The 23,233-nt window shown below is 45.7% G+C and overlaps 1 protein-coding gene across 1 annotated transcript in view; it reads right to left on the minus strand.

Annotated features, from left to right (window-relative positions):
* Tmem233 (transmembrane protein 233) overlaps window positions 1–22,681 on the minus strand; it is a 41,957-nt gene extending 19,276 nt beyond the window's left edge. Inside the window, exon 1 of the mRNA XM_076922565.1 lies at window positions 22,343–22,681. Within this exon, the coding sequence (XP_076778680.1) occupies window positions 22,343–22,606 (264 nt within the window). The 5' untranslated portion in view covers window positions 22,607–22,681. The remainder of the gene's footprint in view (window positions 1–22,342) is intronic.
* Window positions 22,682–23,233: the final 552 nt, after the last annotated feature.

The following is a 23,233-nucleotide window of genomic DNA, read 5'->3' on the forward strand; positions in this document are numbered from 1 at the left end:
GTTTATGAGTATACATATATCTGTGCGTGTAAGCGGCAGGCACATACCAAGACATGTATGTGGAATTCCGAGGATGTTGGTCCTCGCCCTCCTTCATGACTTTGAGACAAGGTTTCTCATTCGCTGCTTTCTCAGCCGGCAGCCGGCATGCCAGCTTCTTGGGACTCTACTGTCTCCGTCTCACCGTGCTGTGATAGCACAGAGAAGTGTGCTACTGTGTCCGGCTTTGTGTGCATTCTTGGGATCTGAATTCAGGTCCTCACATCTGCCTAGCGAACACTTATCCCCTGAGTCGTCTCCGCAGCTCCAATCATACTTTTAAAAAAGATTTGTCTTTATTTTATGTGCATGAGTGCTTACATGCATGTAGGTCCGTGTACCCCGTACATACCTTGTGCTCAAAGAGGTTGCCATCTGATAATGTTAAGCCTGTGAACAGTAAGAGGGGGGATTCGAACCCAGGGCCTTGTGCCAGGCAGATGCTCCTGCTGAGCTGTATTCTCCCTTACAGCTTTTCCTTGTTTTCCACTGTGAGACACAGTTTCACTAGGTTGTCCAGGCTGCCCTTGAACTTGCCTTCTTCCTGTGTCAGCCCCCGGAGTAGCTGAGATTAGAAGTCTATGCGCCAGTCCTAGCTTGGAACTCACATTTTAAATATGTATTAATTATATACAATTATAGGCTTAACTCTGATGTTTTTATACATACTCATCATGCCTTCCAGCCATATTCATTTTTCCCTGTTAAACTTTCTTGTCTCGCTTACACTTCCGCCACTTACCTGCCTCTTTCTAACTAGCCTCTCTTTGCTTTGGTTTTCCTGTTGTGTGTGTGCATGCGTGTGCATTTGTATGTGTGTGTGCATGTGTGTGCATGCATGTGTGTGCACAGGTGTGCATTTGTGAGTGGATGCATGTGTGTGTGTGCATGCAAGTGTGTGTGCATGCATTTGCATGTTTGTGTGTGCAGGTGCACGTGTGTGTGTATGTGTGTGTGTGTGTGTGTGTGTGTGTGTGTGTGTGTGTGTGACCTACTGAGTTTTGTTAGATCATTCACAGGAACATGAATGAGGGTTTGCTTACAGGGTCACGGGTACCTTACCAGTGGCTATACCACTGAAGACACCGTCTCTGTTTCTCCTTCTTTATCTACTGTTAAATGTGAGTTAATCCTCAGGGAGGGTTGGGGCCCCACAAATCCCTCCCACTTCTGCTTCTATTACACTGTGTTGATTGTCTCAGCTCTGCACAGGTAGTCCTAGGATTGTGAATCTCAGCAGCCGTGAGTTCGAGAACACAGAGATCCTGCTATGCCTGAAGTCAGGTCTGCACGCTTCTCACCTGCTTCTCCTGGGTTCTTATGTTCTCTCTGCCCTCTCTTTCTCTCTGTGCCCTGATCCTGGGAGGGGGTTATGTAGATGTCCTACTTATGATTGGACACTCAGCAGTTACATATTTTCAATACTTTAACCAATTACGGAGACTCCCCGGCTCTTCAGGGCCGCCCCTCCCCCACCCCCCCCCACATGTGCCCCTCTAGCTTCTTAAAAAATCCCATTCCTTTCTATGTGTATACGTGTTTTGCCTACATGTATGTATGTGCACTACATGTGTACCTGGTGCCCAGGGAGGCCATAAGAGGGCATTGGATCTCCTGGAACTGGTATTACATGTGGTTGCATGCCTCTGCCTCCCAAGTGCTGGGATTCAAGCCTAGCGCCCACCATTCCTGGCTCCCCTTTTCTTGTCCAACTACAACCTCCCCTCCTGTGTTCTGCTTACGGCTAATTCCTCCACTGGGGACCCTTTTTCTCATTCTTCTGATGTCACTCACAGGTTCATTTCCTCAGGCCACCTTAAACAGGACTCCCAGCCCTAGGCTAATCCCACCCTGGGTTCCTGTTCACCAGTTACCCCATTGCCTTTGTCTTCTAAGTACCTGGCTGTGAGCCCCGTGGGCCACCTACACACCTTGCCGTCCTTGTCAAGAGTCTGGTGGGGGGGTCTGACAGAGCCTTCCCTTTCACATATATTTCTAGTCAAAAGAAAAAAAAAAAAAGATTGAGATAGCCAGTTTTCGCTTTCCAGTCCACTAACATGCTTTGTTGGAAATGACCTAACGACCCTGTTTACCCCATGCTCTTCCTGTCTGGACAGCTGATGGTTGTCGCTGGGAATCCTTGTTTGACCCCACAGATGAGAATCTATTGCTGTGGTCCTGGAGTGTTGAATTACAGCAGTTTGTTCATTCTTTGTTGTTTTTGGTCTTTTCTACATTACGGCTGAGTCACACAGATCCTACTGCCTAGGGCTAGGAGACCTTTGTAAGATGGGGTGGTCTGAGAAAGTAGCCAGGCAGAATGAGACCTGAAGAATGGGTTCTCATAATGAGAGTCAAGGATGGAAGAAGAAGATGGAGGGAGGGAAAGGAGGAGATGGGCATTGGATAATCACTAGATGATCAGTCTGTCTGCTCTGTGTAACCGTCCTCAAGAGTCCTACGGACGGGGCTTCATTTGCATGCTAGGTTTCTCAAGGACAGGAGCTATTTGTCTTGCTATGGCTCTGTTTGTTTATTATCCATTTATTTATGTATTTATTGGGTGAGACTTGAACTCAGGACCTCATACACATGGTAAAGCAGTGGATGCTTTACCACTGAACTACAGACCCTGCCCTGATTTGAGAATTAGACACGCCTCTCTGAGACCAAAGGCTAGAGACTACATAGAGACTACAGCAATAACCTACCACTGGCCTAGAGGCCCAAATTTTGTTTCTAACAGTGAAAGGCACTGTGCTATGGAGAAAGAAGAGAAGTGGGGCAAGCTAGCCTTCCTGGGCTCCATCTGCTGTCCAAATATTGTTTCCTTTTGGGGGTGGGGTCAGAAGCTGTTCTTGTACAGTCTGTGAAAGTCCTCTGCTATGGAACAATATCTCAAGCCCTTGGAGTTTGGTCATTTTAAAGGATTGATCGATCTCTCTGTTTATCTGTCTGTCTATCTATCTAACTATTGTACGTGTACCTGCATGAGTTAGTGTGTATCACGCATGCGCAGGTGCCCTTAGAGGCCAGAGCTTTACTCTTAGAATTCTGAGTAAGTTGTCTAACCTCTGTGTGCCTTCTTCAAATGAGTGTCCACTTCATGGAATTTCCAGTATATTCCATGAATGCATTCCCTGAAAGCTCTCAATGTCTCTTCTGCCAATGGCATTCAACCAATAGCAACTGTTTTCTTCTTCCAACCACCAAGGAAGATAGATTGCTGGTCTACCGGGACACTCCCCAGACCACAAAGACATTACAAGCCATGTTTTCTATTCATTCATTCATTCATTCATTCATCCATCCATCCATTCAAAACTAACTAAGCCACAGCCATTTACTGATCAGTGTAGTGGTTGCTGGGGATGTTAGCTAGGGATGAATAAGGCAGATGATGCCCCTGCTTCCAAAGAGTTGAACCATATATTATCACTGAGATGCTACACTTGAAAACAGTAGCAGGGTACAATGGCACGTGCCTGTAGTCCCAACTACTCTGGAGATTGAGACAGGAGGATTTCTTAATTCCAGGAGTTCAAGACAAGCCTGGGTAAAACACTAAGAACAAATTTCAAATAGCCACAATAAAAAAGGCAGACGTTTCCAGTGTAAGAATTGCTCAGAAGGAAATAAGGCAGGGCCGTGAAGGAATTAAGACAGAGCCCGGCACCAGAGAGGGACTCACAGGTTGCTTGATCTTTCCTTCTTAAGCCTGAGTTACGGTTAATTTTCTCTGGAATGCAGACTCTTCCCTATCCCACACCACAGGGTTGGTGTTTGTGTATGTGTATGTGAATTATACTAGGCCCCACTTGATGACAATGTTAGACACGAGTTACATGGATTTCTGACATGGTAGTGGCTGAGCTCAAAGGAGAGGAAGAGCAGGTAAGCGTGGTCTCCCTCATCAGATGGGGAAAGCACCTGAAGTATGGGACGGTTGCGTGGCTGTGATAAGGAGACGTAAGGAGCCAGACTCTGTCTCATTTGATGCTGGAAACACACAGGAAGGTTGGTATGGACACACCCAGTTTGTGGGTGAGGAAATCCAGGCTCAGGGAAGCTACCATATGAGGCTGAGCTGGCATCCAGAGTCTGGCGTTGGGTTCAAAGCCTCAAGTGATGTGATGTCTGTCTTAGAGACTGTCCTCAGCCTAGTGTTCCTGTTAGGAACCAAGAGAGGAAAGAGAGAGGGAAAGAAGGATGGAAGTAACTGAAGGAGGAAGGAAGGGAGGGAGGGGGAGAAAGAGGAAGGAGGAGGGAGGAAGTATATAAACAAAACAATGAGAGAATCACTTTCACTAAAACTTCTCAGTGATTAAGGAGACCTCCAAGGCTCACAAAGCAGAGAGAGGAGAAATGCCAGATCACCTACAAGATGGGCGGGCAGTGGGGGGAGGGAATGGAGGGAGTGATACATTTGGTAACAATGTGTGCTTAAAACCAGCATATATAAAGAGCTCTAGTTACTAAACAACAAAAATAACCCAGATTAAAAGTGGACTGAAGATCTGAATAGACATTTCTTCAAAGAAGACAAATGGCTGGGAAGACACCACTGAAAGGCAGAGGGGGAGACTGCTGAGAGAAACTGGAGCTTCACTAAGGATGGTTGGGAAGAGGAAGTGACACAGCTGCTTTGCAAGTGGTCTGTCAGATGCTCAGAAGGTTAGAGCACCACACAGTGCAACAGTGATGCTTATAAGTATGCTCCCAGGGAGACTGAAATCTGTTGCCCACACAGGGCTTATGCTCTGAGGTTTGTAACATCATTATCTGCTAGAGCACTGTGTGGGCTCCTCATGTTTCCCGTGACAGACACCTGAGGGAAGGAGGCAAGATTTATGTTGGTTCCTAGTGTGGAGGGTATGGTCTATCATGCTGGGGAAGGCATGGTGGCCGGAGTTTTCCAATGGCTGCAGCTCAGCTTGTCACATCTTAGTTGATCAGGAAACAGAGAGCTCACCGGAAGTGGAGCTGGATTACAACCAAAATGAGCCGGTGTCCCATCTCTGCATGCCAAACCTCCCATCCCAAAGGTCTTACACTTCTCTGATTGGTAGAAAGGTAGGAAGCAGGTGTTCAAACACACGCTGGTGGAGGACATCTTAGATCCAAACCATAATAGGCCCTGAGTGGATTAAATCTAAAAGTCCATCAACAAATGGCAGAGGGAACAGTCTCTGGTCCAGGATGTTGTTTAGCCTTTAAAAGAAGGAAGTCCTCGTGCTGGACAACATAAGTGGACCTTGACAAACAGCATGCAAAGTGACAGGCCAGAGAGAGAGAGAGAGAGATCGGGAGTGTAAGGTTCCATTTTAAGGGACTATCCAGAACAGATACAATGTATCAGGACAGACGCCATGTTAGCTTTGTCTGGCGGGGTTGGGGAGTGAGTGATAGCAGACCTGGCATCTTTTCCTTCTCTTCAATATTTTACTTTATGTATCTATTCTTTGAGAATCTCATCATATATCTGTGTATACAACTCTTCATGGACTCTCCCTCCAATATTATGTCCTTCATTTCCTCCCTGATGACCGTCCGTGTCCAGTTAGTGTGCCTATATACACAAGGTGTTGAACCATTCGCTGAAGTATAGGCAACCTAGGAGACACACCACACCACTGAAGAAAACAGGTTCTTATGCCCTCAGTGCCAATAGCTCACAGCTATGGGTAGGGCCTTGTAACCCCCACCCCACACTCCTATGCAAGTTGGAATTCTGACTGGCTTGATCTTGTGCATGTCTTATATAAGCAGCCATGACTGATATAATATGTTCATGAGTGTAGCAGCCCTGTCATATCCAGAAGTGTTTTTTTTTTTTTTTTTTTAACTTGAAACAAGGTCTCTCTATGTAGCCAAGGCTGGCCTTGAACTTGTGGCAAGCCTCTTACCTCAGACCTCCCACGTGCTGTATGTGATTACAGGCATGCACCACCATGTCTGGCTAAGAAAATGGAATTTGTGTGCTGCTACAAAATTTGAGACTTTCCATATTCATATTTTATTTTCCCCCTCCTTTCTCTCCTCTCTCTCTCTCTCTCTCTCTCTCTCTCTCTCTCTCTCTCTCTCTCTTTCTCCCCTACACAAAGACTTACTCTATAATTCAGGATGGTCTCAAACTCAGGATCCTCCTGCCTCAGCCTTCCTAGTGCTAGATTAGGTCTGAGCCACACACCTGTCCAGGCAAAGGTTTCTTTGCAGAACATAAAAGTTCACTGGAATCAGTGGTGATGGTCTTTCAGCTAAACCCACTTCACTGTATATTATCAGACAGTAGAAGGAAAAATGTCCAGTGCCAGAAGGTTGGCTTCTTGAAAGCCCCCAGGGATTGATTAGTGGCTTCCAGAAAAGTTGGTAGTGCTTGTTAGGAGATGGTGGCAGGGCTCAGAAACAGCCTGTGGGCACAACGGCTACCTCAAGTGCCCACTGGAAGCTGCAGCCCGACCAGCATCAGCAGATCAGTAGGTTAGACTTTTGTGGGAGACCCTGAGAAACACCCCCCTTTTTTCATTCTGTTGTTGTGTTAAACACCATCACGAAAAAACAATTTAGGTAGAGAAAGGATTTGCCTCAGTTTACAGCTTACAGTGTATGGTCTATCATCAAGGGAAGCTGAAGCAGAAACCATTGAGGGATACTATTTGCTGGCTTGTTCTATACAAGCCAGGACTGCCTTCCTAGGGAATGGTGCCACCCACACTGGGCCCTCCTGCATCAATTAACAATCAAGACAATCCCCCACAGACATGCTCACAGGCCAATCTGATCCAGGTAATCTCTCAGTGGGGACTCCCTTCTTTGGTGACTCTAAGCTGACAGTTACACCTGACAGTTAAAGCAAACAAGAACACGACTTAAGAAGATAGGTGCTTTACAGGGAGCTGGGTTGGCAGTGAAAGACAAGAACCATCCAAATGCAGCTATTGTTGGTTAACAGAAGCCCCATTTAGATCGCAGCTCATTAACACACAGGATAACCAGCACCTGGACAAAAATAGACCCTGCTTCCACAGTGAGCAAACTAGCTCAGAGTAACTGGTCCAGTTTGGAAAGAGGGGCGAAGAAAGAACAAATTGTGAACTGGTGCTGAACATGTGAGCAGGTTGTACCTGAGGACAGACCAAAGGAAGGTCTGTTAAAAACTATTTTTGGGACACTGCCAGGTGGCTGAAGACCCAGCTCCTTGTGGCCCTTTCTGTGCTAGGGTTCTTTCCTGAAGAAGACAAACTCTTTCCGCGATGCTGTAAGTGACATGAAATGTTTACCTTCTGAACTTGTAGCTCGTGTCTGCCCTCCTGCCCCCTGGGCCTCATCTTACTTGCTAGCCTTTGTCCACCACCGATTCTAAAAAAAAAAAAAAAATTCCCCGCTGACCACCTGCCTTCACTGATCCTTCTTGTTTCTTCTCCTTACGCTGCTGGTCACTCTCTGAAAGGATCTTGTTGATTCGGTAACTGTTACCGAGTCAGTAGGTCTTTGGGAATCCTTCCGGCCTTCGCTTCCTCCATGTTTAGACACATGAGGGTAGAGAGATGGCACGTGGACACTGTTTACTGGTGAACTATGTGTGTGGGGGTGTCTCACTGTTCATACAAGTTTATATTCTGACCTGCTTTCCTGTTCGATCCTTCATACTAAGCTTAGCATGTAATTCCAATTGTTGTGTAATGTCCCGTGCCACACATTAGGTGTTTTATGCTTGAGCCAAATGGATCTAAAATGGAACTCGTGCCTGGCCCCTATTAATGGGGCCAAAAGCCTGTGACCAGAGACGCCACAGACCCTACGAGAAAACTGAACACGACTGTTCTACTAAGTGGACTTATTGCTAAACCCAGAGACCTCAGGCCTCTGCAGAGAGGCTTCTGTTCACAGTCAATGGTAACTGACCCAGAGGCCCACGACTGGTCAGTGCGCAGAGAGGCTATGGAGTGCTTGGACATACATATAACACCCCTTCCCCAGCTCTTCATGTTCTTCGCCAAGAGCGGGCAGAAGGATCGTAAGAGCCAGAGGTGATGAACTTCACGCTTCAAGGAAATGGTTTTCTATGTGTGAAGGGCAGTTGTACATAGGAACTCACAGTGATGACAGCAGCATGCACACAGCCTGTGCAGGCTCAAGCCAGACACAGTCCCGGCATGGATGGCAGTGGGCATGAAATCTCACCTCGAGGGGAGGAGCTGCTGGCACTGGATGGTTGCAGGGGGGGGGTCTGCTTTCTTTAATGTGACTTGTGGTAGGGTGGTCATACTTCTGAGCAGGTCCTGTTCTCAAGAGCAGACGGGCAACACAAATTGGACTTAATGGAGTTTAGAAGAAAAAGAAGAGGAGGAGGAGGAGGAGGAGGAGGAAAAGGAAGAGGGAGAGGAGGAGGAAGAGGAGGAAGAAAAGGAGGGAGAGGAGGAGGAGACAATGACCGTGATAATGACTAGGATGAGTAGGGTGCATCTGGGGGATGGGGATTGAATAGGGGATCGAGGTGGGGGAGGAGATTGAGTAGGATTAATATGCATTATATTAAATTATCAAAGAATTAAGCAAAATATTATTAAAGCCCTTCCATATTTCTAAGGAGACCCAAAATATTCATTAAGCAGTTACTATGCTAAGTACTGTGCTTCCAAGATCATTGACCTGTGCTGTAATCCACTGGTAATGCTGGTTGAGTCTCTAGCCACATGGTAGCTTTTCATTATGAAATTATAAAATTATAAAATTCAATTTTCATCTCTTAGCAGTGTTTTCTCGATATTGATCTGTCACATGCCCTAAGTTTGCTTTGAGTATTAAAAGCATTTGTGTGTACAGGTGGTGTTTGTACGTGTACGTGTGCTCACACGTTGGGTGCATGTGTGCATGCAGGCATGCATGCTCACGTGTATACATGTATGTGGAGACTTGAAGGTGACATCAGATGTCTTCCTGGACTGTTTTCTCTGTTTTTACTGAGGCAGGATCTCTCAATTGAATCCAGAGCTCACTGATTGGCTAGTGTAGTTAGCCAGCTTGCTCGAGAGAATCTCTTGAGGGCTGGGCTTGGAGGTGGTCACCATGCTTGCCTAGTTCCTGCATGGGCTCTCAGGATCTAAACGCTGTGGCCTGGCCTTATGCTTACTCAGCAAATTCTCTATCCATGGCATCATCACCCCAGTCGAGGGTTAGTTAATACTTTCTCTTGGCTATTTTCAATATACTAATATTTTGACCTTTAAAAATAAAATCTATGTTTAGTTAATTGTGTGTAGTGGGTGGGGTTGATACCTGCCACACCCTGTGTGCAAATGTCACTTGGGTATTGGTGCTCTCCTTCCACTAAAGAGGTACCAAGTGATTGAACTCTGATTGTCTGGCATGGCTGCAAGTGTGGTACCCTCTGAGTCATCCCTCCAGCCCTGTGATCTTGTGAGTTGCAGCACTGAAGACTTAATATCGTGGTATGTTCTCTTTTGTTTACACTGACTCCTTTTTTCCAAAGACACTGGCATCCCCTCCGCTTTATTCTCCATACATATGGCTGGGGAGGAGTGGGGTTTTCTCTTGGCAGCTGTCTTCCTGTTTCCTCCTGCTGTTTCTCTGCTTCTCTGTCTTTGTCTCTGTCTCTTTGTCCCTGTATCCTCTCAGCATACCTGTAGAGTTACATTAACATCCACTCATGGCCTGAATCCTTTGGACCTGATGCAAGAACTCTGTGTAGATCAGCATTTTAGACCCCAACCTCCCAGACAGCTGACTTCCATCAAAACAGCTTGATGCATGCGGGCACTTAGCAGATATTCTCAGTAACAATGCCTGGGTTTTCAGATCATTTGGGGGTTTCTCTTTTAAATTTTGCTTGCTCCTGGGTTTCTTTGCCGGGAAGTATTCCTGGAAACTCTTGCGACTGGGCTTCCAGAGGACAAGGTGTATTTCCTGTTATTACAGGAGCCCATTCATGCTCATACGTCTTGTTCTTAGGCTCTTGGTCTTTTTTTGGTCCATAAATATCTTCAAGGACAGATGAGAATAGTCCTTTTGCCCATCGTTAAAGGCAAACGTCAGGGAGGAATTCGGCCAGGGTTGATGGAGGGTAATAGATGATGTTCCCGTATTGACAAGGCAGGTCTATTAAAAGAGACAGCTTTCAGGGCCGGGTTCCTATCAAAGGGCTGTGGGTGCGTGACCATCTACCCCGTTACAATGTTTCAAGTGACTGAGTGGAGAGTGCCTGCATGGGATCATCTATCCAGTTACAATGTTTCAAGTGACTTGACTGGCGAGTGAAAGGACGGTCATTTTGGTTTCACCCCCTAGTATCACTTTCCTGAGTCTGTTTAAGCAGAGAGAGAGCAACTTTCATGCACACGAAGTGAAATGACATGGCTAGGAAAATGCTTCCCAAAACAAAACACAGTACGTGGTAAAACAGCACCAATAACAAGGGCCATGCCAATAGCAAGATGGCAAACCACCTAAAGAACAGCACTTTGAAGAACAATAACCCTGGACTTTTCAAAGAACAGATAGTTTTGTAAAAAGGAGCTTTAGAGACTTTTCTCTCGTTCATATAGGGTGTGTGATATAAAGAGTGAAGGAAACGGAAAGACGAGTTCCCCAGGTAGGGCACAGGGAAAGGGGGGAGAAGGCATAGAGGAAACGATTTTCCAACTGTGCGCTGAAAGGGCAGCTCCACGCATGATCTAACAGGTCCTCGGGTGACTGGAGTCTGAGGAGCATTGTTTGATGGTGTGACTCTGCCCTGGCTCTCTCTTGATGTGTGTTTGGAAGCATCCTTCAGCACCACTGTCAGAGCGGTTAAGTCGGAAATGGCTTGCTTGTTAAAGAATGGCCAACCCCACCTTAGCCATGACTTGTTTAGTTGTGTTATTTTGCTCAACATCTAGACAGTGTTTAATACCTTTAAGGAAGGTCGAGTCTTCCTTCTTTTCCTCTATTATGTGCAATTACAAAGTTATATAAACATTGGCTGCATTACAGAATGCATTTTTTATGTTTTTATAACCCAACTTCAACAACCACCCATTAATGGCCGATCACGTGTATAAATATATATTTCATATAAACACATATTACATTATAATGTGTGTGCACATCCATGTCCATGCATATTATGACAAACCCATCTGTTTTAGCATTTCATCAGTAAATCCAAACAGGACTTACAAACACGTGTTCTTTCGTAGAGACACATGGATCGCCATCTTGAAATATATGTATCCCATACCTCTGATGATCTCAGACCAAAAGGACTTCCATAGTAACTTAACTCTAGGTTCCTGTGTGCAAATGTCCACTGATCCTCTCGCATACAGTGATCAAACTTTGGAAACAATGAGGCAGGAGCCACTTGGACAATGTACAGTGCCATATAAAGTTGGTGTGTGTCTAGAGGAAAGCTCTCAAATGACGGCAGACTTCAGACAAGGTCTTTATCCTCCAGAGCCACCTATGTGTTCCTCAGAGCTTCAGACTTCAGACACAAATAAATAGGAGTGAAGTGACGATGTTCATGATCTTTTTTATTTTTTATTTTGTTTTGTTTTGTTTTTGAGACAGGGTCTCACTATACAGCCCTGGCTGTCCTAGAACTCACTGTGCAGACCAGGCTGGCCTTGAACTCACAGAGATCTGTCTGTCTTTGCCTCCATAGTGCTGGCAGCAAAGGATTAAAGGCATATGCTACCCTGCCTGGCAGGTGTCCATAGTGTGTGTGTGTGTGTGTGTGTGTGTGTGTGTGTGTGTTTGAGACAGGGTCTCTATATTTCTAGCTGCCCTGAAAGTCACTATATAGACCAGGCAACCTAACTGCCATTCACCTGAAATGCAGTTTTGGTGGATGAGCAGAGCCTGGTTGGTAGATTTTGAGCCAAATGAAAAGAACACACAGTTCTCTTTGTCTTTTCTTTCTGTAGATATCTTTTTTTTTTCTGACCACAAATCTTGTCAACCTGAGAGGGTGTGGTCAAGTTCAGGGCAATTCTGTGGCTTCCTGTAAATGGCTTTGGTCCAAGCATCCATTATCAATGGTGTCTTCTATGGTGTATAAAGCCAGTTGTCTTGATTCTAGTAGTATTTCTCTTTGCTTCTTTTCTACATTGGATATTTTTTTTTCTGGATTCCATGTATATTAGTTATTTCCACATTGCTTTGACTACAGTGCCTGTTAGAAATGCCTCAAGGGAGGAGGGATTTATTTTGGCTCAGTCGCTTAGAGGTTCAGCCCGTCTTGTGTGATAGGAAAGTGAACCTCTCTGTTCACGGTGGAGGTTGTTCACACCATGGGAGACCAGGAAGCAGAGAGAGTGTACAGGAGCCAGGGGTCCCTATAGTTTACAAAGACCCATGCCCAGTGACCTACCTCCACAGGGTAGCCTTGACCTCAGAAAGTGCTACATCCTTCCTAAAGTTCACCATCATCTGGGGATCAAAGGCTCACACCGTGCGAGTGTAAGGGACACATCAGACCCAGAGCAGAGCAATGTATTTTCTCTCCTCTTCATCCATTCTCTTTGAGGAGGCAGAGGACGTCTCGCCATGACTTCCTGAGACAAGGTATATGGTAAGCACTTTCTTTCTTTCTTTCTTTCTTTCTTTTCTTTCTTTCTTTCTTTCTTTCTTTTTTTTTTTTTTTTTTATATATCTTAAATGCCTGAAAATGTCTTTATTCTCTTTCTCTGATAATTATTTTGATAGGCCTGAATGAAATTAGGGATAGTTCTCTGCCAGGCTGTTGGGTCATTCATTTCATTATTGTGTTGTTGTGGTTGTTGTTGTCAATCTCATTATTATGCTTTCTGCATGAATGTTAGGAAACATTCTGAAGTCCCTGTGAATCCTTACGTGGCTTATTTCTTCTCTTTGGTGGTTTGCAGGAGAGTAGAGGAATCTTTCTGAGATTACAGCAGATGTGCATCTGTGAACATCTGGTTTCTATCATTTTATTTGTACTGAAGGGTGCGTTTAACCTGGAAGTTTATTTGTTCAGTTTTGGGAATCTTTCCTACATTATTTATTTGACTATTTCTTCTTTTGTATTTTCTTTTTTTTTCCCTGGAACTTTCCTGGACTGCTAGATTTCTGGGGGATTATTCTCATATATTAATGTCTCATCTTGAGTTTTCTGTCCTTTTTATGGGGGGTGGTATTTCCTTCCTCTGTTTTTTTTTTTTTTTCATTGTGACAAAATACATGTATTTATAAAACCATTTAACCCCATTTTAAAGTACACAGTTCAGGAGCACTGGCCACTCCTGCATTGATGAGGGTATCTGTCACCAGTGTCTATCTAGATTTTCAGAATTTTATCAATTTTCAGGATGGAATTTCCACACTGTTAAACAGCCCTCTGTTTTTTTTTTTTTTTTTTTTTTTTTTTTGGTTTTTTTGAGACAGGGTTTCTCTGTGTATCCCTGGCTGTCCTGGAACTCACTCTGTAGACCAGGCTGGCCTCGAACTCAGAGATCCGCCTGCCTCTGCCTCCCAAGTGCTGGGATTAAAGGTGTGCGCCACCACTGCCCAGCCTGTTTCTCCTTTCTAACTCCCCATGGCTCTTGTTCTATTTTCTGCCCTTATGAATCTGTCTGCTTTAGGTCCTTTCTAGAATGGAGCTGGACAATATTTACAAATTAGTTTATTGTTGATTGATTTCTTTTACTTAATATAACATCTTCAAGGTGTATCCATGCTGTCACTTGTTACAATGTTTTCCTATTTAAAGGCTGAAACGTTCTGCCGAAAGACACTCAAGTTGCTTCTAAATCTTTCATTCTTTTGCTTTTCTGTATCTGTCCTTGTGGTTTTAAAACATCCCGTTTTACTATATGCCCTCATCTTTGAAAATTCTTATATCTATTATTATGTATGTGTGAGTATATGTGGAGGTCAGGTGACAACTTTTGGGAGTCAGCTCTCTTCCATACTGGGTTGTTAGCAACTGGACTCAGGTCTCAGAGGCTTATGTCATAAACCCTTTACCCACTCAGCCTTCTTGCCTCTGACATCCTTATATATATATATATATATATATTTTGATTACTAATAACTCTGCTTTTGTGAATCTTCTGGTTTCTTCAAGGTGTTCTTGTCTTGCCGACACAACCCAGTTTCTTACTTCTCTGAGATAAGATATTAACCATGTGCTCTTGAGATTTTCTTCTGCTTCTTGAATTAATTGTTTTCTCTATATTCTACTCAATTCAGAAAAGTCCCTCGGGTGTTTTCCTATTTGAAAACAAGGCACCGAGAGCTGCTTGAAACTTCTGGTCACAAGGCTGAATCTTATCACTGGCTGGGCTGCCCATGGCATGACTGGATGTGGTGGCCGTCATTTCTCTGGGGGACTCCCATTCTGCAAACTTTATTGTTACCATGATACCACGTTATCAATCCTGATAGTATCCAGGATTGACCAAGGAGACAGAACCTTTGGGAATGTCTATAAGGAAATTTCTAGATCAGTTTAATTGTGAGGTATAGTGAGAATTCTGGAATTTTAGTTTCTTAAGAAAACATTATTAAGAATTATTATATACAATATTAAGAAATATTATAAGAATATGTCTTTGTTTTAATCCCTGGTGTGGAGATGTGGGGTTGCTACACAGCACCTGACTGTGACTTGCCTCGTGCTCTAGGAGAGTCATGGTTTTGCCAGATTCTATCAAGATCTCATGATTGTGTGTCATTTGGAATTCTGAGAACTTTTTAGAGGATTTATAAATGCTAGTCCCCCCCCCCCCCCCCCCCGCAATAGGCAGGGTAGGTTGTTGGTCACTTGTGAGGGGACTGGTTGCATTTTGGTTGTATTTGTGCTCAAAGAAGAAACAGAAAGAAAGAAATTAGATTCAGTCCCCCCCCCCCATACATATGTATATATCTGTCTTTCTCTTCTCTCTCCTTCTTTCTCTCCTATCTAGTATTAGGGGCTGTAACTGGGGGATAAAGGGTGTGAAGAAGAAGGACCTGCAAAGTAATGAAGACTGGCTACAGAGAGGAAAAGACTAACCCTAACAGTGGGCAGCATTTTCTTGTGGTCTGGGGTCCTAGACTGCATTAAAAAGGAGTGAGCCAATGGTTGGGCTTTGATTGCTCTTTGCTTCTTGACTGTGGCGACCAAGTGATCTTCTCTCTTAGCTTCTCCTCCATGAGGGATGTGTCCTCCAGCTGTGAGCCAAGATAAGCCCCTCTCTCCTTAGGTTATGCTCATAAGGTATTGGTCATAGTCACCAAGATCAGCACGTAACACAATCCCTATAGGCCCTTCAGTTTTGTAACCTGGAGAGAAACTCTCCTGTCTCCCAAACTGGTTGTCAGAGTAAGGGATCAGTGGGGGCAAGAGGTTCCTGTTGAACACAGGGAGTTCCCATTAATCTCAGTTTCAGGTGGCTCCCTGACTCCATTCCCTGCTCCGACTTGTGTCTAGACATGTTCTGTTTAATCCTACCAGAGAGCAAATTCTTTGTGTGTGTGTGTGTGTGTGTGTGTGTGTGTGTGTGACAGTTACTGAGGACATAGTTGCCTGACATCATAGGAGTGGTAGGTTATTTCTACGTATCTTCTGGCTCCCTCCCCTCTTTAGAAGATTTACTTATATTTTTATGTGTATGAACGTTTTGCCTGCATGTATGTCTATGCACCATGTGAGTGCCTGGCACTTTTAGAATCCAAAAGAGATGTCAAATCATCTGAAACTAGATTTGTAGGGAGTTGTGAGCTGCCACGTGGGTTCTGGGCTACTGTCCTCTGCAAAAGCAACCACTGAGCCATCTCTCTGGCTTGCTATTGACTTCTTGAACATAGTTTCAAAGATTCTTCCTCTCTTCAGCCCTATTTAAAAAAAATTACCCTCAAAGGCAATATATTCATTGGCACTTCTAATTTCTGAATCTTCTTCAAGTTTTGCAGGGAAAATTGACTTTTTCCTTCTCGACCACTCTGTAGGGTTTAGATCTGATGGTTGCACGCTGCAAACAGCCAGTCAGTGCTAAACTGTCCCTGTATTTCCTGCTTTCCTCCTCCTGTGCTCTCACTTTGTCCCTGGGTGCTGATGCCCTCTGCCAGCATTTGAAGTGGGCTCAGATTAGAGGAAGAAAAACAAGAACGTTCATCATTCCTCACGGAGAGGAAGTCTTCCTCTCTTATGAGTGTATGTTTCCTTTAACATTTTCCTTTAGGCTGCAAGAAATACTTATTCAGGAGGCATGTCACTGCTTTTATTAATATCAGGTTGGCTGGTCACAAAGCTAAACAGGGAAATTTCCACTGGGAAAGATAATGACTCAAGCCTCTGGTCTATAGACACCACCACCACCACCACTACCATCATCACCATCATCATCACCACCATCACCACCACCATCATCACCACCACCATCATCACTGCCATCCTGACCACCACCATTACTGTAGTCATTATTATTACCATCATCATGAACAGCACGGTACTGTGTTCTGCTTGTGTTCTAGGTAATAAGCAGAAACTTTTAAATGTTTATTTTTTTTAATCTCCACAAGTACACTTGGCTAAGCACCACCACAGCCTCTATCTCACAGCGTTAAAAAAAAAAAAAAAAAGCCCAAGCTCCAGAAAGGTTGAGACTCTTAAATGAAATCATAGGTGGCAAACAGCAGAAGTCAAACCTCACTGGAGTCTGCAGAGAGGCTCTGGAGGTGTGAGGGAGGGGTTCTGGTGAAAGAAGCGTGTGAGCCCTCCAGTCAGAAGCCACGGGCTGTTCCGCATCCATGACTGCAGTGACCATCTAGATCAGTTGTAGAAGCTACTGCATCAGGGATGGAGGCTTAATGTGGACACACCTAGAGACTTCTGAGCAAGGCACCAAATTCTAGTTCTAACACCAATGGATAGTGAACTCTCCAAATTTGCTGGTTGGCTTACAACTCACAGGGACCTCATGACTTCCTGATCTACAGACACAGAGAGACCTTGCTGGTCTTCCTCAGTGGAAACAGAAGAAGCTTCTGGTGCCTGGGGAAAATCTACCATGGAAATATGTGTTGACTTGGCAAGCATTCTTTCTCCGGGCGGAAGACAAGGCTGGGGCTTCTTTCCACTGTGATCAACAGAAATAAAATGGAGGTTGCTGAGTGAAACCTGAATGCCAGCCTGTGCTCTGTTTGTCAAACTGTGTGTCCTGATGCTGGGCCTGTACCTGCACTGAGGAAGACACTGTATTCAAGTTCATGTGGAAATGTGGCGTGGGTTAGCAGTAACTCCTAGAGGGGAGTTCTTGGGATATACCTGATGGGTAGTGATTTTTTTTTTCTCAATCAAAACATTCCCTCCTTGAGGGAGGAGGGAGACTTGGGGCTTTTCAGTGATGCAGCTACCTTTGAGTCATCCCTACTCCCATGAGTCATCTTTACTCCTGTAAGTCCTCCCCTTGTTCCTGTAACTCCCTCCTTACTCCTGTGAGTAAGTCCTCCCCTTGTTCCTGTAACTCCTCCCCTTACTCCTGTGAGTAAGTCCTCCCCTTACTCCTGTAAGTAGCTCCAAAAAACCTCACTGAGTCACTGAGCTAGCCCTGGGTAGAATTATCTCTTTTGTCTGTCATGGGTGCCTTGTCTGGGAAAAGCAGACATTTGTTCTTGTCACCCTATGAAAAAAGCCACACAGTAGAAAACCCTCCAAGTTGAATACAGATTAAATATCCTTTTTCCATTGGACTGAGAATTTCCATGCTGCTGCTGCAGGTGATGCTAAGCCCTTCTGCAGCGTTGTTCTTGCCCTGACTACCTGTGGGGTACTGCGTCATTAACCCAGGACTCCCTGGTTCCACATGGATGTTAGAAAACACACACACACACACACACACACACAGACACACACACACACACACACACACAGAGATTCCCACAGTTCGGATGCTCTTCTGTATTTTTCAAGGTAGTTTTATTCTCAAGCACTCCCCCACCGTGCAGTCTTATGTTACGGATCGCTCCTCAGGCGTAGCTTTGTAACATAGGCACTTTTGTTTTGGGTTGCTCATGATTTTATCAACCATTTTGGGAACTGGTTGTTATTTTCAGCATATAGATATGTTTATATCAAGTTCCACTATAGGGCATATTATTTATTATTCCAGTCAACATTGGTGGTCAATTTGACACACAGAGTCATTTGAGGGAATCTCTCAACTTCAGAACTACCGAGATCCATCTGGCCTGTGGGTGTGTCTGTGGGGATCTGTCTTGTTATCTGATGTAGGAGGGCCCAGCCTTTTGTGGGTGTCATCATTCCCAGGCAAGGCTTACACTGTGTATGAAAGCTCGCCAAACATGAACCAGTGAGAGTCACCAAGCAGCATCTCTCCATGGATCCTGCCTTCGGGTTCTACCTTGAGTTTCTGCCCTGTCTCCGACTCAATGATAGGTCGTGACATGGAAATCAAAGCCAAATAAATCCTTTCTGATCAGGGTGTTTTATCACGGCAACAGAGACGGTGCTGTGACGAACTTGACCGCGCTGTTTCTGGAGGAGGACTGTGAATTATAAACTGAATAAAATAAACCCTTTCCTCCCATGTTGCCTTTGGTCAGGACGTTTTATCACATAAACAGAAAGCAAACAAGCAGAATGTATTGGTGCTTGGGATAGGTCAGTTCACGGGGAGAAAACTCTTAAGTGTTGCTGGGCATTTGCATTTGGGTTCTTTTAATCAACACCAATAGATCCTCAAATCACTGTGGTCCTTATAGATGCCCCCCCCCAACAGTCCCAAATGTCTTTATGGGGACTGTGCAATGACAAGACCCCCAGACCTATAGCTGAATTGTCATAAATTTGTAGATGAGTGAGATTGGAACACAACCAGGACAGGACAGGTCATCACAAGATACCCTAAACCTTGTGCATCTGGAGCAGAACTGGAGAATGATTCTTACGGTTTGAATACAGTGTCTCATGGAATCCCATGTTCAAACCCAGACCCCATTATGAGCTATCAGGAGGCTGTGCTTTTAGAAGATGGCCAGGGTGTTACCCTCATGAGTGGATGAATCCAGTCATGGGATCAAAGACTGGTGTGTTAATGAGGATCCGTGAGAGTGGATCTATGGGACAGACAGTCATAGATGTCATGCGCGCCATGAAGGCATTACATTGCTAGATATGGACCTTTGACCTTGGAATAAATGAAATCCCCTCGTCTCTTTTCAACAGCTAACATACTCAGGACTCTCACCTTTCCTCTGCATTTCTTCCTCTCTGCCCTTTGGAATCATTGTCGGGAAACGTAGCGAAATGTATCAAGCCCCTGTTTCTACCACTTGAAAAAGAAACTCTACTTCCAGTATTTTAGGGAGTGAGCAACAGCAAGTGTTTAGGAGGCGCTGTTTACAATTTTGGCTTCAATTGTTTCCGTATTCTGTCTGTTTCTGTATGTAACATATGATGTCTCCAGATACCAAATCAACCCATCTGTGTAATGCTTGCTGCACGGGCTGCAGGCTCAACATGATTGGCATGCCATATTTTGTACTACTCAGTGTTAATGTACACACGCCAGGTACAACTGCCTGGACCTGTAAACTGAGCAACTCAAGAGGTCAAGGCAGGAGGGTTGTAAGTTCAAAACTAGCCTGGAATATAAAGGGAAACTCTGCCTCAAAACACCACCAATGAACACACCAGCACAGCTACCAACAAACTCCGAGCTCCAAAACAAACACACAAAAACAACGAGAAAAGAAATCGAGCTGGCAAGACGGCTCAGTGGGTAAGGTGATTGCTGCATAGGCCTGAAGACCTGAGTTTCAATCCCCAGAACCCACGGAAAGGTGGATGGAGGGAAATCCTCTGACCTCTACCTACGAGCTGGGGCGGGAGCTCTTTTACTCACAGGCACCCACACATGCGCTCACACACACAAACAAATAATAAGACTAAAATTAAGTTAAAACCCCAAACCGAAGCAAACAGCAGCAAGGTATCCCAACATCCCTCTCCCGTTCTTCAGATGAACAACCAAAGCTTTCTGCATCTGGCAGTCAGATGGGGTCATGCAGTAAAGCCACTGAGAAAAGCTTGGGGGATGAGGGGATTAAGTAGAGGAACTTCCACCAGAAGCCCCATCCCCTGGACACCCCAGGCTGTGTCAACACCAGCTGTAGTGGTGGCTGATTTGGGACCAGTGAGAAGGAAAGCCTTCGGAATTGCTTTTTCCTAAGTGTTGCTGGGGAAGGATAAATTAGCTGCTTCATGAATAAATGGGAATAGAATGTGGGGGCCGGTGCCAGCTTGAGACTCTGCTTCCGGGAGACTTGGGCAGCCCACAACTCCTCTTGTCTCTCCAAGATAGAAACAAACCCAGGATCAGATACTCAGGAGAGGAAGGAAGTGCCCAAGTCTGCCGGTTGGTCTTACAGAAATTGGTATGAGGAACTTCAGCTTCCAGGACTTTGAAACAGGAGCTAAATGGACAGGTGAAGCCATCAACCCTTCCCTCATGCATTCATTTCGTGATTCATTTCCTAAGATTATCCACGTGTCTGAGTCTCTTGTGGCTGTTTCCGCAGCACCCACTAATAAACACGGCAAATATCCCTGTCCTCAGAGAGCCTGCAATCTGTGTGACGAGGGGACAGAGATAACGAACATATTAAGAAATAAAATGGGGTAGTCCAGCCAGCAAAGCCACCTTCTGTGCAAGCCTGGTGACCCAAGATCTACCAGGAACTTGCATAAAGGTAGAAGATGACAGAGAAGCCACACTACAGAGTTGTCCTCTGACTTCCACCTCTGTGCTGTTGGTACTCCCCCAAATCAAAACCTAAAAGGCTTTGAAGTATGTTGTACCGAAAGCAACAAGGAAGAGCTTGGAAAAGGCTTTGGTTTTAAACTTTTAAACAGGTCTCATGAAGTGACATTTGAACACAAATTATTACTAAATTATTACTATTATTATTATTATTACTATATTACTACTACTACTATGATGCTGGCCACCATTCTAGGCACACCACAATTATCTCATTAATATTTACAATCTCCCAGAAATATAGCCACGACAATTCCCATTATACAAAGAAAACCGAGGTTCAGAGATCTGTGCTGATTCCTGGACACCATAGGGCTCTCAAGTGGTAGGACTGGGATTTGAACGAGAGATTGCACACTTGCATGCCTGTGCAGACAGCCAGGTTTGAGGAACAGCGGTGAGTGGGTGCAAAGGGAATCTCTGCTGTACCCAGGAGAGGTTTTACCAGTGGGTGGGCAGTACCTGCAGGCTTTGGAACCTTAGCCTGTTTGAAGGAGACCTGTCTTTGGTGGAAGTTGCATTAGCTAGCTGCAGGAGAGGTGGGCCTTGCCGGAGGGAGAACACGACTTCTGCAACTGCTGGGGTTGTCCCAGGGCAGGTTGTCTGTGTGAATTTCACCCTGCCACCACAGCGTGGCCAGCTGCTCCAGTCAATAAGAGAGAACCTGGTTCTTGGGAGCACTGAAGAGGGCACCAGAGCTGAGCCCCAGGGCATAGTGCCATAGAGGAATCCCAGAATGAACTGACTGGAGAGACCCTGGGGTAGACAGAGTGGTAGAGGGGCTCTTGGGAAAGGCGGGCTAGGTCCGTGTGCAGCAAAGTGGGGGACAGAGTAGGACAAATTAAGGGAGGGAACAAGCAGGTCTTATTCCTTTTGAAAGAAGCACAGGGTACAGTCAAGCAAGTTTGATGGAGGTGTCCCTGTGACAGCCTGCAAAGAGCTGGAAAACGGGTGCCAGAGGGAGCCAAGGTAGGGGGTGCTGGGTGTAGCAAGAAACAGGAAGGAACTTTGACCCTCGGGAAAACATGCTGGGTGGAGTGGAGGGGTGGGTAAGCCCAGGGAGGAGTTGTGGGAATCTCCTGAGGCCCCTCCGAGAGTGAAAGAGGCAGTGCCTAGTGCACTGCAGCGAAAAAAACTTGCAAACATAGAGGCAGCTTTAGGCACTGGGGGGCAGGGGCACCCAGTGTGGCCATTTGCGGGATACAGCAGGACACAGAGCCTGCAGGCTCAGAGCATGAGAGTGTACTGTGGTTTGTCAGTGTGAGCACGTTGAGGTCCTAGGAAAGCAGAGGGACTAGAAGAAGCCGGCAAAGTCCAGTGAACTTGGAGTGGGAGCGGTCGGGGCAAAGAAGCGCAAAGTTGGTCTGGTGTTAGCGCTGTGCAGCTGAGCACCGATGGTCCTGGGCAAAGCATGGAGAGGAGGTCCGGACCCCAACCCCAGCGCATAGGGCGACGAGAGGCAGCGCAGCCCGGGTTTCTCCTTTGCAACTGCTTTTGGTCCCATCCCAACTCACCATGACAGAGAAGACTAAAGCCACAATGTTGATCGGGTACGCTGGGCAGAAACACGAGACAATGGTGAGCCACAGATAGTTATTGGGGGCAGGCATGTCCTCCTCGGTCTTGTCATCTTCTGTGTAGGCTTCCGGGCTGCTGCTGTCCAAGGCTCCCTTAGAATCTGAGCGGGAAGCATACTGAGACATGGGCAAAGTCGGTGACACTGGGAGGGACGAGGAGCGCACTGTTCGCGCAGCCTGGGGCTCTGGCTGTCGGCTCATGGTGAGCAGAGGCTCTGAAAAGCTTGCGGCTCCGGACTCAAGGGAGATGAGACTTCACTCCTCCTGTGTAGGTCAGTCCTCTGCCTGCACTTGGCTGGGCTCAGGGACTTAGGCCAAGAGCCAGGAGCCTCCCCATAAGAGGGAGGGAGGGAGAAGGCAAGTGGGGGAGGAGGAGGGAGCTTGTCACCCTGGGAAGCAGAGGAGCAGCTGACACTCCATGTTCCCTCATACCTAGAGACCCTTCTGTGGATGCATGAACCAACTCACACTGAGAAGTTTGTAAGAACGGGTGCAGGGAAGGAGGGAGCAGGACCTTTTAAGTTTTAAAGGACCATCTCACCTTTTAAAGTATCACTGGCTGAATCATTAGAAGGAATGAGAGCCCCTCTATCCAGCTGATAAAACACTTTATATTACCCTTTTTTTCACCTCCTAGGAGAAACAGGAGACTGAAATCTCTCTACTTCGTGGCCCACAGGGAAGACTCCCAGGTGGTTTTGACTGATGCAAACATCCTAGACAGACAGATGGGATAAAGAGAGAAAGAGAGAGAGAGAGAGAGAGAGAGAGAGAGAGAGAGAGAGAGAGAGAGAGAGAGAGATTGATTCACTTTGGCCCTGGGGCAAA

The sequence above is a fragment of the Arvicanthis niloticus genome, chromosome 24 (assembly GCF_011762505.2).
Source record: "Arvicanthis niloticus isolate mArvNil1 chromosome 24, mArvNil1.pat.X, whole genome shotgun sequence".
Lineage (NCBI taxonomy): Eukaryota > Metazoa > Chordata > Mammalia > Rodentia > Muridae > Arvicanthis > Arvicanthis niloticus.